This window comes from Pelobates fuscus, chromosome 1 (assembly GCF_036172605.1).
Source record: "Pelobates fuscus isolate aPelFus1 chromosome 1, aPelFus1.pri, whole genome shotgun sequence".
NCBI lineage: Eukaryota > Metazoa > Chordata > Amphibia > Anura > Pelobatidae > Pelobates > Pelobates fuscus.
Window position 1 is genome coordinate 411,205,927 of NC_086317.1, and position 13,237 is coordinate 411,219,163.

Genomic DNA, 13,237 nt, shown 5'->3' on the forward strand with positions numbered 1-13,237 from the left:
CATTGAGTGATACACACTCTTCTGCTATCAATCATAGAAGGCTGACTGGAATACAGAAGACATACAATAGTTAGTAGTTGGCAAATAACCCTTAAAGATCTGCATGCTCTAAACACCCCTTTTCCTTAACCCCTTAAGGACACATGACGTGTGACATGTCATGATTCCCTTTTATTCCAGAAGTTTGGTCCTTAAGGGGTTAAAGGATCACTATAGTGTCAGGAAAACAAAGCGGTTTTCCTGACACTATAGTGCCCTAAAGGGTGTCCCCCACCCTCATTGTCCGCCTCCCGTGGCGCTGAAGGGGTTGAAACACCTTCAGCAGCTTACCTTAATCCAGCGCCGGGCTCCCTTGGGCTGGTGACCTCTCCTGCCCCGCTGACATCAGCTCCCGAGTGGAGCGGAATGCGCATGCGCGGCAAGTGCCACACGCACCTTCAAACTGTTTATAGGAAAGCATTTCTCAATGCTTTCCTATATATGTTTTGCTTGCTCAATGCGATTTGAGCCCCTCTAGCGGCTGTCAGGAAGACAGCCACTAGAGGCTGGATTAACCCTGCAATGTAAACATAGCAGTTTCTAAGAAACTGCTATGTTTACATCTGAAGGGTTAAAACCTGAGGGACCTGGCACCCAGACCACTTCATTGAGCTGAAGTGGTTTGGGTGACTATTGTGTCCCTTTAAATTGTAGTGAATAGGAAAAAAAATAAGCCAAGCTATTGCTAGGGTGGACATGGAGAATCAGGACAAAAATGTAGGAATGGCGATTCTTGTCTCACTTCTACAGATCAGTTTCTAGATCATTAACTACATTAATTGGTAGAGATTTTGCAGAACAAGAGAAAATAAATATTCAAAAATGCAAATAAAAATAAAATATGGGTAATTATAGTGGGAGCTGCTAATGTTCACATTCCATGTGTTTATCCCACTACACAATCAGCACCAGGTGTATTTCCAATTAATTTACAAGTGTTTGGTGTATCAGTGAGACCCCCTCCCCCCTCCCATGATGCTGTGTGTCTGGGTGGGGCCCCTGGGTGAGGAGCCAGACTCGCGGGGCCCTTGGAGGAGAGAGTTTGTTGTGGTGTGTGCGGCGGGCAGGAAATATCAGGTATGGGGACTTATTACATGGAGACACAAGGAAGATAATTAAATAGATTTATATTTATTACTCTATAAGGAGCTTATTTATAAACTGTGACTTTATTATCTCCTATAAAAGTAGATCCCGGAGATGTTTGTTTTGTAAGAAGTTTTCCTATTGTGGCTCAGTAAATGCCTGTCGGAAGCCCCCTACCCCGTACATTTGAGGGAGAGAGAGAGAGTGCCTGGCCTGGTTTGGATCTAGAGGGAGTCGTGCGCGGCCTAGTTTAATCCTGGGCAGTAGATAGGGAAACGTTTGGCCTGGGTTACATGTGGAGGGGGGTGTCGGCCTGGCCTGGTTTACATGTGGAGGGGGGTGTCGGCCTGGCCTGGTTTACATGTGGAGGGGGGTGTCGGCCTGGCCTGGTTTACATGTGGAGGGGGGTGTCGGCCTGGCCTGGTTTACATGTGGAGGGGGGTGTCGGCCTGGCCTGGTTTACATGTGGAGGGGGGTGTCGGCCTGGCCTGGTTTACATGTGGAGGGGGGTGTCGGCCTGGCCTGGTTTACATGTGGAGGGGGGTGTCGGCCTGGCCTGGTTTACATGTGGAGGGGGGTGTCGGCCTGGCCTGGTTTACATGTGGAGGGGGGTGTCGGCCTGGCCTGGTTTACATGTGGAGGGGGAGGGTCGGCCTGGCCTGGTTTACATGTGGAGGGGGGTCTGTCTGGCCTGGTTTACATGTGGAGGGGGGGTCTGTCTGGCCTGGTTTACATGTGGAGGGGGGGTCTGTCTGGCCTGGTTTACATGTGGAGGGGGGGGGTCGGCCTGGTTTACATGTGGAGGGGGTGGTCGGCCTGGTTTACATGTGGAGGGGGGGGTGGTCGGCCTGGTTTACATGTGGAGGGGGGGGTGGTCGGCCTGGTTTACATGTGGAGGGGGGGGTGGTCGGCCTGGTTTACATGTGGAGGGAGGGGGGGTCGGCCTGGCCTGGTTTACATGTGGAGGGGGGGGGGTCGGCCTGGCCTGGTTTACATGTGGAGGAGGGGGGGGTCGGCCTGGTTTACATGTGGAGGAGGGGGGGGGTCGGCCTGGTTTACATGTGGAGGAGGGGGGGGGTCGGCCTGGTTTACATGTGGAGGGGGGGGTCGGCCTGGTTTACATGTGGAGGGGGGGGTCGGCCTGGTTTACATGTGGAGGGGGGGGTCGGCCTGGTTTACATGTGGAGGGGGGGGGTCGGCCTGGTTTACATGTGGAGGGGGGGGGTCGGCCTGGTTTACATGTGGAGGGGGGGGGTCGGCCTGGTTTACATGTGGAGGGGGGGGGTCGGCCTGGTTTACATGTGGAGGGGGGGGTCGGCCTGGTTTACATGTGGAGGGGGGGTCGGCCTGGTTTACATGTGGGGGGGTCGGCCTGGCCTGGTTTACATGTGGAGGGGGGGGGTTCTGTCTGGCCTGGTTTACACGTGGAGGGGGGGTGGTTCTGTCTGGCCTGGTTTACACGTGGAGGGGGGGGGGTTCTGTCTGGCCTGGTTTACACGTGGAGGGGGGGTTCTGTCTGGCCTGGTTTACACGTGGAGGGGGGGTTCTGTCTGGCCTGGTTTACACGTGGAGGGGGGTGGTTCTGTCTGGCCTGGTTTACACGTGGAGGGGGGGGGGTTCTGTCTGGCCTGGTTTACACGTGGAGGGGGGGGGTTCTGTCTGGCCTGGTTTACACGTGGAGGGGGGGGTCTGTCTGGCCTGGTTTACACGTGGAGGGGGGAGGTCTGGCCTGGTTTACACGTATAGAGGGGGGGGGTCGGTCTGGCCTGGTTTACACGTGGAGGGGGGGTCTGTCTGGCCTGGTTTACACGTGGACGGGGGGGGGTCTGTCTGGCCTGGTTTACACGTGGACGGGGGGGGGTCTGTCTGGCCTGGTTTACACGTGGACGGGGGGGGTCTGTCTGGCCTGGTTTACACGTGACGGGGGGGGTCTGTCTGGCCTGGTTTACACGTGGAGGGGGGGGTCTGTCTGGCCTGGTTTACACGTGGAGGGGGCGGTCTGTCTGGCCTGGTTTACACGTGGAGGGGGGGGTCTGTCTGGCCTGGTTTACACGTGGAGGGGGCGGTCTTTCTGGCCTGGTTTACACGTGGAGGGGGGGGGCCTGTCTGGCCTGGTTTACACGTGGAGGGGGGGGGCCTGTCTGGCCTGGTTTACACGTGGAGGGGGGGGGCCTGTCTGGCCTGGTTTACACGTGAGGGGGGGGGGGTCTGTCTGGCCTGGTTTACATGTGGAGGGGGGGGGGAATCTGTCTGGCCTGGTTTACATGTGGAGGGGGGGGGGGGAATCTGTCTGGCCTGGTTTACATGTGGAGGGGGGGGGGGGAATCTGTCTGGCCTGGTTTACATGTGGAGGGGGGGGGGGGGAATCTGTCTGGCCTGGTTTACATGTGGAGGGGGGGGGGGAATCTGTCTGGCCTGGTTTACATGTGGAGGGGGGGGGTCTGTCTGGCCTGGTTTACATGTGGAGGGGACTAATTTTAGTGTAGGCAAGGGCTACAGACTACATGTCAAACTGATGGAAGAGCACACAACAAATGTGATTGATGCTACTTGGATGTCTTGTACATTTAAAGCTCCCCTACATTTTCACAGTAGTTCTATGGAGTGTGATATTTATTTGGGCTGTTACTGGACAGTTTGCCCAGTAGATGGTGTGAATGCTTTGAATGGACGTGTAGGTGGCTTGACCGGCAAATGCCATGTAAGTGCTGAGTGCAATCAATGACCTCTATAAAGGTTCCCCTTAGGCACCCTCCACTCCCTTGGTGCTTTATGTAGGCTTTACAAGTTATCCAAAATTTTAATATAGGCTGGAGTTGTTGGCTTGTGTTTTTTTTTTGTTTGTTTTGTTTGTTTTTCTTGTTGTTTGTTATGCACCTTGTGAAGAGGGTGGATAGATAAACCACTCAATGAAGTTTGCCTGCCGGGAGTGCTTTGTTCTCTGCAAAACTTCTTAGACTATTATGGATTCTCCAATAACACTGAAAGACTGTAAAGTGCAAGCTAATCCTTTATCACAGCAATCAATTTTGAGACAGAAGAAAAGAGGGTATGCCGCTGTCTCAGCTCGACACCCAGGCCATCTGTCAGGATGGAGAGCAGGACCACTGGATGGAAAATTATGTTCCTCAGGGTTTTTTTTAACCGCAAGTCTACATCTGTAGTTGATCTAATACAGGGTTCCGCAACATAGAATTGTTGGATATTCAAAGTGAATTTCAAATGTAAGTCCAAAGTCCATTTAGCTAACTTTTGGCCTTAAATTTGAAATACATTTTGAATTTCTGATACTCTTCTTCGTGAATAACCCTGTTAATGAGAAGCTGAGGTTCTACACTCATGTGTCTTCCTTGGGATGTAATTATGTCACAGGGTGTGTGAGATGAGGGTGCTTTGTGATTCAAGTAATAGGATGTAACTCAGGCATCATGCTGATGTGAGTATTGGGAGTGGACCTTTTAGTCAAAAAGGTGACCTTTAGTCAATCCAATTCCTTGATTAGCATTATGAGAGTTGTAGTCTGCAGCCACTTAAATGCACACTGTATGCATGCAGACCACTTCATTGAAGGGGTCTGGATGCAGTGTCCCTATTGCTGCAATGTAAAATATTGCAGTTCCAGAGAAATTGCAATGTTTACATTGCAGGACTAAGCCTGCCTCCAGTGGCGCCTGCCTTTCTTGTGGCGAGGTCTAGCGTGCACGTGCCATTTGCTGTGCGTTAGCGCCTGCTCGTCACGGGACTTTGGTGTTGGGATCAGGCAAGTAAAGTGTGGGAATTTTTTTTTTTTAACCCTTTGCTAACTGTGGGGGTGGCAATAGCAAAGCTGTATTCCTGGCTCTATAGTGTCTCTTTAAGTACTAAAGGGTTTATATGACACAGTGATAGTAGCCCTTCATAATATATCAACATAATCGGTAACACCCTGAATGCAGTGTACGTGATCCAGGAGCTGACTTACCAAAATGGCTAAAGTGCTAAAATAGTGGTCTAGCGGTAAAACCAGAATATGGACACTGAGGTGATAAAGAACAGTGATTAATACTTAAAAAACATATGTAGTAACACTATCTCTATGATGAGACAGTAGGAAACTTAGTTAAAGTGCAGCCAATGTATATGGTGTGTATACCTTTAAATCTGCTATAGGCAGAATAAATGGAATAGACACCAAATTATATACTTTTAGTAAATATTCTATTTATTCTGCCTATAGCAGATTTAAAGGTATACACACCATATACATTGGCTGCACTTTAACTAAGTTTCCTACTGTCTCATCATAGAGATAGTGTTACTACATATGTTTTTTAAGTATTAATCACTGTTCTTTATCACCTCAGTGTCCATATTCTGGTTTTACCGCTAGACCACTATTTTAGCACTTTAGCCATTTTGGTAAGTCAGCTCCTGGATCACGTACACTGCATTCAGGGTGTTACCCTTTATGATATCTTTAGATAGGTTTTTAGGTGAAACACTATTTTTATCCGGTTTGAGCGACACACCAAGAGTCCGACTCCCCCATTCCTGTGTGTTGCAATAGGCACACCAGATCTCTTTATATATCAACATAAGGCTGATTTTTTACATAAAGTACATTCTTGTATATCCTAATCATCTCTCTTAAATTTTCAGGTTTAGCCATGGATGTCACCTGTCCCTATAACAATGAGCACAAAATTCAAGGCACAGATCTGAGAATGCACATTATGACCTGCCAGGTATTTTCATGTATTACAAACATTTTAAAATAGAATGTCTATAGTTAAAGAAGCATTCTCCATAGAGAAGCTTTGAGGGCCATGCTGCTCCGATTGGATCTCCTCATATAGAAACGTATAGTAATTTAACTGCTAAGCTGAAGAGGTTTCTTTGGTTGTTCAGACCACTATAGGCACCCAGACCACTTCAGCTCAATGAAGTGGTCTGGGTGCCAGGTCCCCCTGGTTTTAACCCTGCAGCTGAAAACATAGAAACTGCTATGTTTTCATTGAGGATTAATCCGGCCTCTAGTAGCAGTCTCCCTGACAGCCACTTCAGCAATTCTTAGTGTGAAAATCACGCTGAGATGATGCTGACGTCCATAGGAATGCATTGAGTAATGCTTTCGTATGGGCGGTTTGCGTTCGCGGCTCTTGACGCGCATGCGGAGCTGACTTCAGCAGGTGGAGGAGAGGTCACCAGCGCCAAGGCGCTGGATTAAGGGAAGTAGTTGAAGGGGTTTTAACCCATTAAGCCTAGAGGGAGGGGGGAGACTTACTAACCCTATAGTGCCAGGAAAACAAGTTTGTTTTCCTGGTACTATAGTGCTCCTTTGATAGAAAAAATTAGGCTTTGGTTTAATATAAGTTGAGCAGTACAATCATTGCAAATTCCCATACAGAATTTAATGAAGAACCAGGATTGAGAAATCTTTATTGCTTCTAGTCCTTTGCAGAACCTGCCTACTTGCAGCAAATGAGGGAAATTAACATTTATTTTAATTATTTCTTTGTGTATTATCCAGATTGCACTAGAAGGAGGTATCAACTCAAACCTTGTATCCTCTACATCGAGGGTCCTCAAACTTTTTAAACAGGGGGCCAGTTCACGGTCCTTCAGACACTGTTGGGGGCCGGACTATAAAAAAAAGCATGGACGCACACAGGCGCATACTGGCAGGCGCAGCCACACACTGACTGAAAGACACATACACACATACAGACGCACCTACACACAGACTGAAAGACATACATACATACATACGCACACACCTACACACAGACTGAAAGACACATACATACATACAGACGCACCTACACACAGACTGAAAGATATATACATACATACGCACTTACACACAGACTGAAAGATACATACATACATACATACGCAAAACAAAGAGTAAGCGCTAAATAACAAAGGATGGCAGCAACCCTATATGGGAGTCCCTCAGAAACCCTTGGATACAACACAAAGAGAAAAAATAGGAATAAGGGCTGCGCCTAATAAAAACTAGATAAAATAGTCCAAATAAAATAAATGGGTAAAAAAGGAAAAAGTCTTATCTAGAGACGTCTGTAGTGGTTGTATGGCAGTGTTCAGTCCGGAGCAATTATTCTTATTCTGTTCTTCCTTGTCGGTCAACTCATATGTAAGAGACAAAAATATTGGAAACCAAATAGTGTAGTATGTTGATAATAGTTGAGATAAATATATAAAGAATCTTGAATGCAAACTCACATTTATAAGAGCTATGACCCGCTCTGGTGTGAAGGGTGTACAGCGGTTTGATCCCCGCTTATGGGATATAAGGTGAGTTTCCTTCGTCTGCGTTTCTTCCGTCCGTGGTATAATGAACACTCAGATAGAAAGAAACAGCCAATAGTGTTCACTGTGTAAAAACTATTAAATAAAATAATAAAATAGAATGGGTACTCACAAGAAAGGAGCAGAACAACTGCTCCTTGTTGATAGCGCTGGTGGTATAATCCCCACCTAGGATTGCTTGGAGTCCGACGTAATAAAACGATGCCAGGTAAAAAGTAGGTAAATGTGTATTAAAAGATAAATAGTACAATTAAAAGTAACCAAATATACTTTAATATTAAAAATACACAATTATAAAACCATAAACGCGTTTCGCCACAAGGCGTTGAAAATGAATAAATAGCAAACCCAATTGTTTGAAATTGGCGCCAAAAATTAAGTAACCAATCACAAAACGGGTTGGTATTAATATAATAAAAGCTGTATAGAAACAGAGAAAGTACTGAGTGGTAAAATAGAGGTGCTAAATAACAATTAGAATTTATAAATATACATCTAAAACGAGCAAAATATACATATAATTAGTTCAAATATAGCACGGTCACATGACCGGCATGAACACAGCAGGGGTTGATGGGAAGTGTAGTTAGACGCCGGCGAGCACTGCGCAGCCGCCGGCGTCTATGTGATGGCTTGAAAGGGCGTCTGCACGCACAGGAGGTGCGGCTAATGCCTGAAGGGGGGGCGTGGACACAATGAGAGACGACGGCTCGCACAGGGCTGCGGCAGTCGTCAGACTAGGGGCGTGGAGAGTATGACGCGGCGGCTCGCACAAGGCTGCAGCCTTCGTCATGGAGATCTCACAACAAAAAAAGTCGGCTTGCACAGAGCTGCAGCCGACTATGGGGAAAAATGAATGGACATAGACATCATGTCTGATACACTGAATCAGTGTAATCAGGCATGATGGCTAAAAAAAGCACAGCAGCAGATATAAATATGGTGAATGTAAACAGATAATATAAGACATAAATATATGTAAATGCAAACAACCTATATAAAACATAAATACATGCATATACAGCAATATAAACGGCATATAAAAACATCAATGGGAATGTAAAATATAAAGAAAAAAAGAGAAACAAAAAGGGAAAAATTCTAATAAAAAAGAAGTTAAAAACATGATCAAAAGAATAATAGTAGAGCCTATAAAAAATTAAACAAATCAAAATCATTCCAACATATTGGAGGCCACAGGGGCATTCAAGCAGATATATGACGTTTTTCGTAGAACAATTTATAAAATCATTTATTTTGTAGACCTTATTAGTCCTTTTAGATACAAATTCAGTGATTTTGTGAGGAACATCGGGGTCAGTGGTTCTGCAAACAATGCACATTTTACACTTACAAAAACCTTTTATTTGTGGAAAAAAGGATACGGGGGGGTCTTTTTAGTTTCTCTAGTGAAATTCTTGGTTAACATTGACTTAAAATTTTGGGCTCCTCTCCATATAATATTTGGGCGCTCAGGTACAATTTTATTTAGGCTTTCATCTTGTTTTAAAAGGTGCCAGTGCTTTCTTATAATCTTTTTTACATTATTACTTTTACTGTTAAAATTGAAAATAATCGGTAAAGGCATCGCTGTATCTGTAGTTTTAGGTTTATATTTTAAAAGTTCATTCCTATCTTTTTTTTTTGGATGTCTCTGATAGTGTTTTCAAGTTCTAATTTAGAGTAATTTTTCTCAACAAATTTGTCTTTTAAGAAATCAGCTTGTACATTAAAATCTTTTATTTGTGAACAATTTCTCCTAAGTCTAAGTATTTGACTTTTCGGAGCGCTGTCTAACCACTGCCTTTGATACAGAAGTCATTAGTCCTATGCATACTAATTATCCAGAAATAAGCCAAGAGGAATTGTTCATCAAATTAGAAAACATTTTAAGCAAAGAAATTAAGCTGAAATGGGAGATAGCCACTCAAAAAAAAGTATATTGATGAACAAATCACTCCTCGCGGCTTACGATTACTCAAACTACCTACTTCCGATCAGGACGATTTAGAATTTATGGAAGAATGGAATAACAAGTTGGAACTTTGCACTTTAGGTCTCATGGAGACACTAATAATAAAAAAAGTAAAAAACTGTCTACCCTGGATATAGAAATAAATGACCTTCGGGACAAACTCCTACCCTTTACCGAAACACAGGCATATAAACAAAATTCCATTCTAATTCAAAGTAAAATTGAAAAAGTAGAAATCGAAACAAAACATAAAAATAAAAAAATACATTAGAGATAAAACCGACTATTCAAATAAGCAAGTCCGAACTTACCATTTAAATAAAAAATACACTTCCCAATATCCAGTGCAAAAAAATTACCCTATAAGAACTAACACCTACCGCGAACACAAACCTTATGACAACCCAGAGAGACAATATCCAAAGCACCAGTCACACCAATATCAAAACACAAAAAAAACACCACACTCACCACAAAATATGTATACACATAGGGCATCATACAACTACCCTTGTGGCCCTCCACAACGATCATATCACTACAACTCCAACCAATATCGCTCATTTCCCCAACGGAATTGATACAACTCATATCGGACTCACCACAACACTTCACCGTCACCAACATATCACAACACATCGAAACCCCAATACAAACAATTGTCCCCCAAACCACAAAGATCAAAATATATTAATAATCACAAAGAATACTCAAATTACTCTAAGTCACCCCGATTCCCAATCACCCCAACAGATATCAATTACTATCACTTGATTCTGAATTTGAAAACGATGATCATTTTTTAGAAATCCGAACCCACCACACTGCACTAGCCCAAACACCACACCCCTCATGCTCAAAAAATAGATTTTAAATTTAGAGGAAGAAGTGGCAGACGTGAGCAAAAGAGAGAGACTAGAAAGATAATTACTCATTTAAACAATACTAATGCTGGCATTTGTAATCTTTCACAAAAAATTTTATCCAGTGCAAAATTAGCGGTTTTAACTAAAGGTCTTAAGTTTGCCCCTACTAAGTTTAAATCATTCGAAGCTTTCATAGATGTCAACAAGTTTGTCCGGAAAGCCACCCTTAAAAGATTTTTTTATAGAAAAAAATGAAGAAAATGGTATTCAAAATCCAGTTCTAAATCCAGTTCTAACCCCATGTATATCTTCTCTTAATCAAAACATAATCAACACTACTCTTAGAGAAAAATCCACTTTTTATCCTGCCCATTTTAAATCCGCTCCTTTAACGATGTTCGAGAAACTTGTCACAAAAGACCTAGAAAAAATAAAAAATAACAAATATGACCCCCACAACCTTACACATTCAGAAAAACAGGCCCTAACGGAACTTCAAGACGACGAAAGTATCGTAATCAAACCTGCTGATAAGGGTGGAGGGATAGTCATTCAATCAACACAAATGTATATAGAAGAGGCATATAGACAATTAAACGACGAAAATGTGTATGAAAAACTTCCATTCGATCCTATTAAACAAATTCAAAATATTTTAACTCAATTTTTAAATAAAGGAGTCACTTTAGGTATTTTAAACAAACATGAATTCAATTTTTTAAATAACAAATTTCCCATAACACCCGTTATATATTTTCTCCCGAAAATCCACAAAAATGAGACTTCACCTCCCGGGAGACCTATTGTTTCTGGCATAGGTTCCCTCCTATGCAATCTCTCGCAATATATTGACACTCTCTTACAGCCTTCAGTCAGACTCATGAGATCATATCTCCAAGACTCCATGGCCCTTTTAAACTTTTTAAACAATTTTATATGGAAACCTAGTTTTATATTAGTGACATGCGACGTACAGTCACTATATACAATTATACCACATGATATAGGCTGTCAAGCTGTAAGATATCTTAACAAGAGAAGGTAAAATTGCTGAAAAACAAATTGAATTTATTTTAGAAGGTATTAATATTATTTTAAAAAATAACTACTTCTGGTTTTTAAATTCATTTTATCTCCAAAAAAGAGGGACTGCAATGGGGACTAGGTTTGCTCCAAGCTACGCTAATTTATTTATGGCCAATTGGGAGTCTGAGGCCATTTTTTGCGATCATGCTTGGAGAGCAAACCTAGTCTCCTTTTTTAGATATATTGATGACCTTTTTTTTTTATCTGGGATGGCACTGAGGACGAACTTAATTCTTTTATCACTAATCTTAATATTAACAACAGAGGCATAATTCTTACTTATGAATATAGTCGAGAACAAATCAATTTTTTAGACCTCAATATTTTTATAACAAATGGAAAACTAAATACTAAGACATTTTTAAAAAAAAGTCTGTGCAAATACTGCTATAGACAAAAGCAGTTGCCACTACCAACCCTGGTTAGACAGCGCTCCGAAAAGTCAAATACTTAGACTTAGGAGAAATTGTTCACAAATAAAAGATTTTAATGTTCAAGCCGATTTCTTAAAAGACAAATTTGTTGAGAAAAATTAGAACTTGAAAACACTATCAGAGACATCCAAAAAAAACATAGGAATGAACTTTTAAAATATAAACCTAAAACTATAGATACAGCGATGCCTTTACCGATTATTTTCAATTTTAACAGTAAAAGTAATAATGTAAAAAAGATTATAAGAAAGCACTGGCACCTTTTAAAACAAGATGAAAGCCTAAATAAAATTGTACCTGAGCGCCCAAATATTATATTTAGAGGAGCCCAAAATTTTAAGTCAATGTTAAAGGACCACTCTAGGCACCCAGACCACTTCAGCTTAATGAAGTGGTATGGGTGCCAGGTCCAGCTAGGGTTAAAGCATTTTTTCATAAACATGGCAGTTTCAGAGAAACTGCTATGTTTATCAATTAGTTAAGCCTTCCCCTTTTTCCTCTAGTGGCTGTCTCACTGACAGCCGCTAGAGGCGCTTGCGTGATTCTCACTGTGAAAATCACAGTGAGAGCACGCAAGCGTCCATAGGAAAGCATTATGAATGCTTTCCTATGCGACCGGCTGAATGCGCGCGCAGCTCTTGCCGCGCGTGCGCATTCCGCCGACGGGGAGGAACGGAGGCGGAGAGGAGGAGGAGAGCTCCCCGCCCAGCGCTGGAAAAAGGTAAGTTTTAACCCTTTTCCCCTTTCCAGAGCCGGGCGGGCCCTCAGGGCACTCTAGTGCCAGGAAAACGAGTGCTTTCCTGGCACTAGAGTGGTCCTTTAACCAAGAATTTCACTAGAGAAACTAAAAAGACCCCCCCTGTATCCTTTTTTCCACAAATAAAAGGTTTTTGTAAGTGTAAAATGTGCATTGTTTGCAGAACCACTGACCCCGATGTTCCTCACAAAATCACTGAATTTGTATCTAAAAGGACTAATAAGGTCTACAAAATAAATGATTTTATTAATTGTTCTACGAAAAACGTCATATATCTGCTTGAATGCCCCTGTGGCCTCCAATATGGGGAATGACCACAAGGTGCTTGAAAACGCGTTTAAGCGAACATTGCAGAAACATAAAAAATGGATACCAGAATCACTCAGTATCCAAACATTTTATTATACATAACAAAGATCCAAAAATGCTAAAATGTATTGGAATAAAAAAATGTGTAGTTCCATGGAGGGGTGGAAATATTAAAAACATTTTAGGTAAAAAAGAAATGGAGTGGGTTTACAAACTTCAAACCCTTGCTCCACATGGTCTCAATGTAGATTTTGATTTGTTTAATTTTTTATAGGCTCTACTATTATTCTTTTGATCATGTTTTTAACTTCTTTTTTATTAGAATTTCTCCCTTTTTGTTTCTCTTTTTTTCTTTATATTTTACATTCCCATT

At 42.8% G+C, this 13,237-nt stretch overlaps 1 protein-coding gene across 1 annotated transcript in view; it reads left to right on the forward strand.

Annotated features, from left to right (window-relative positions):
- Nucleotides 1–13,237, forward strand: part of LOC134578081 (gametocyte-specific factor 1-like) — a 30,502-nt gene continuing 17,265 nt past the window's right edge. The window contains exons 1-2 of the mRNA XM_063437097.1: nt 1–69; nt 5,764–5,849. Of these exons, the coding sequence (XP_063293167.1) occupies nt 5,772–5,849 (78 nt within the window). The 5' untranslated portion in view covers nt 1–69; nt 5,764–5,771. The remainder of the gene's footprint in view (nt 70–5,763; nt 5,850–13,237) is intronic.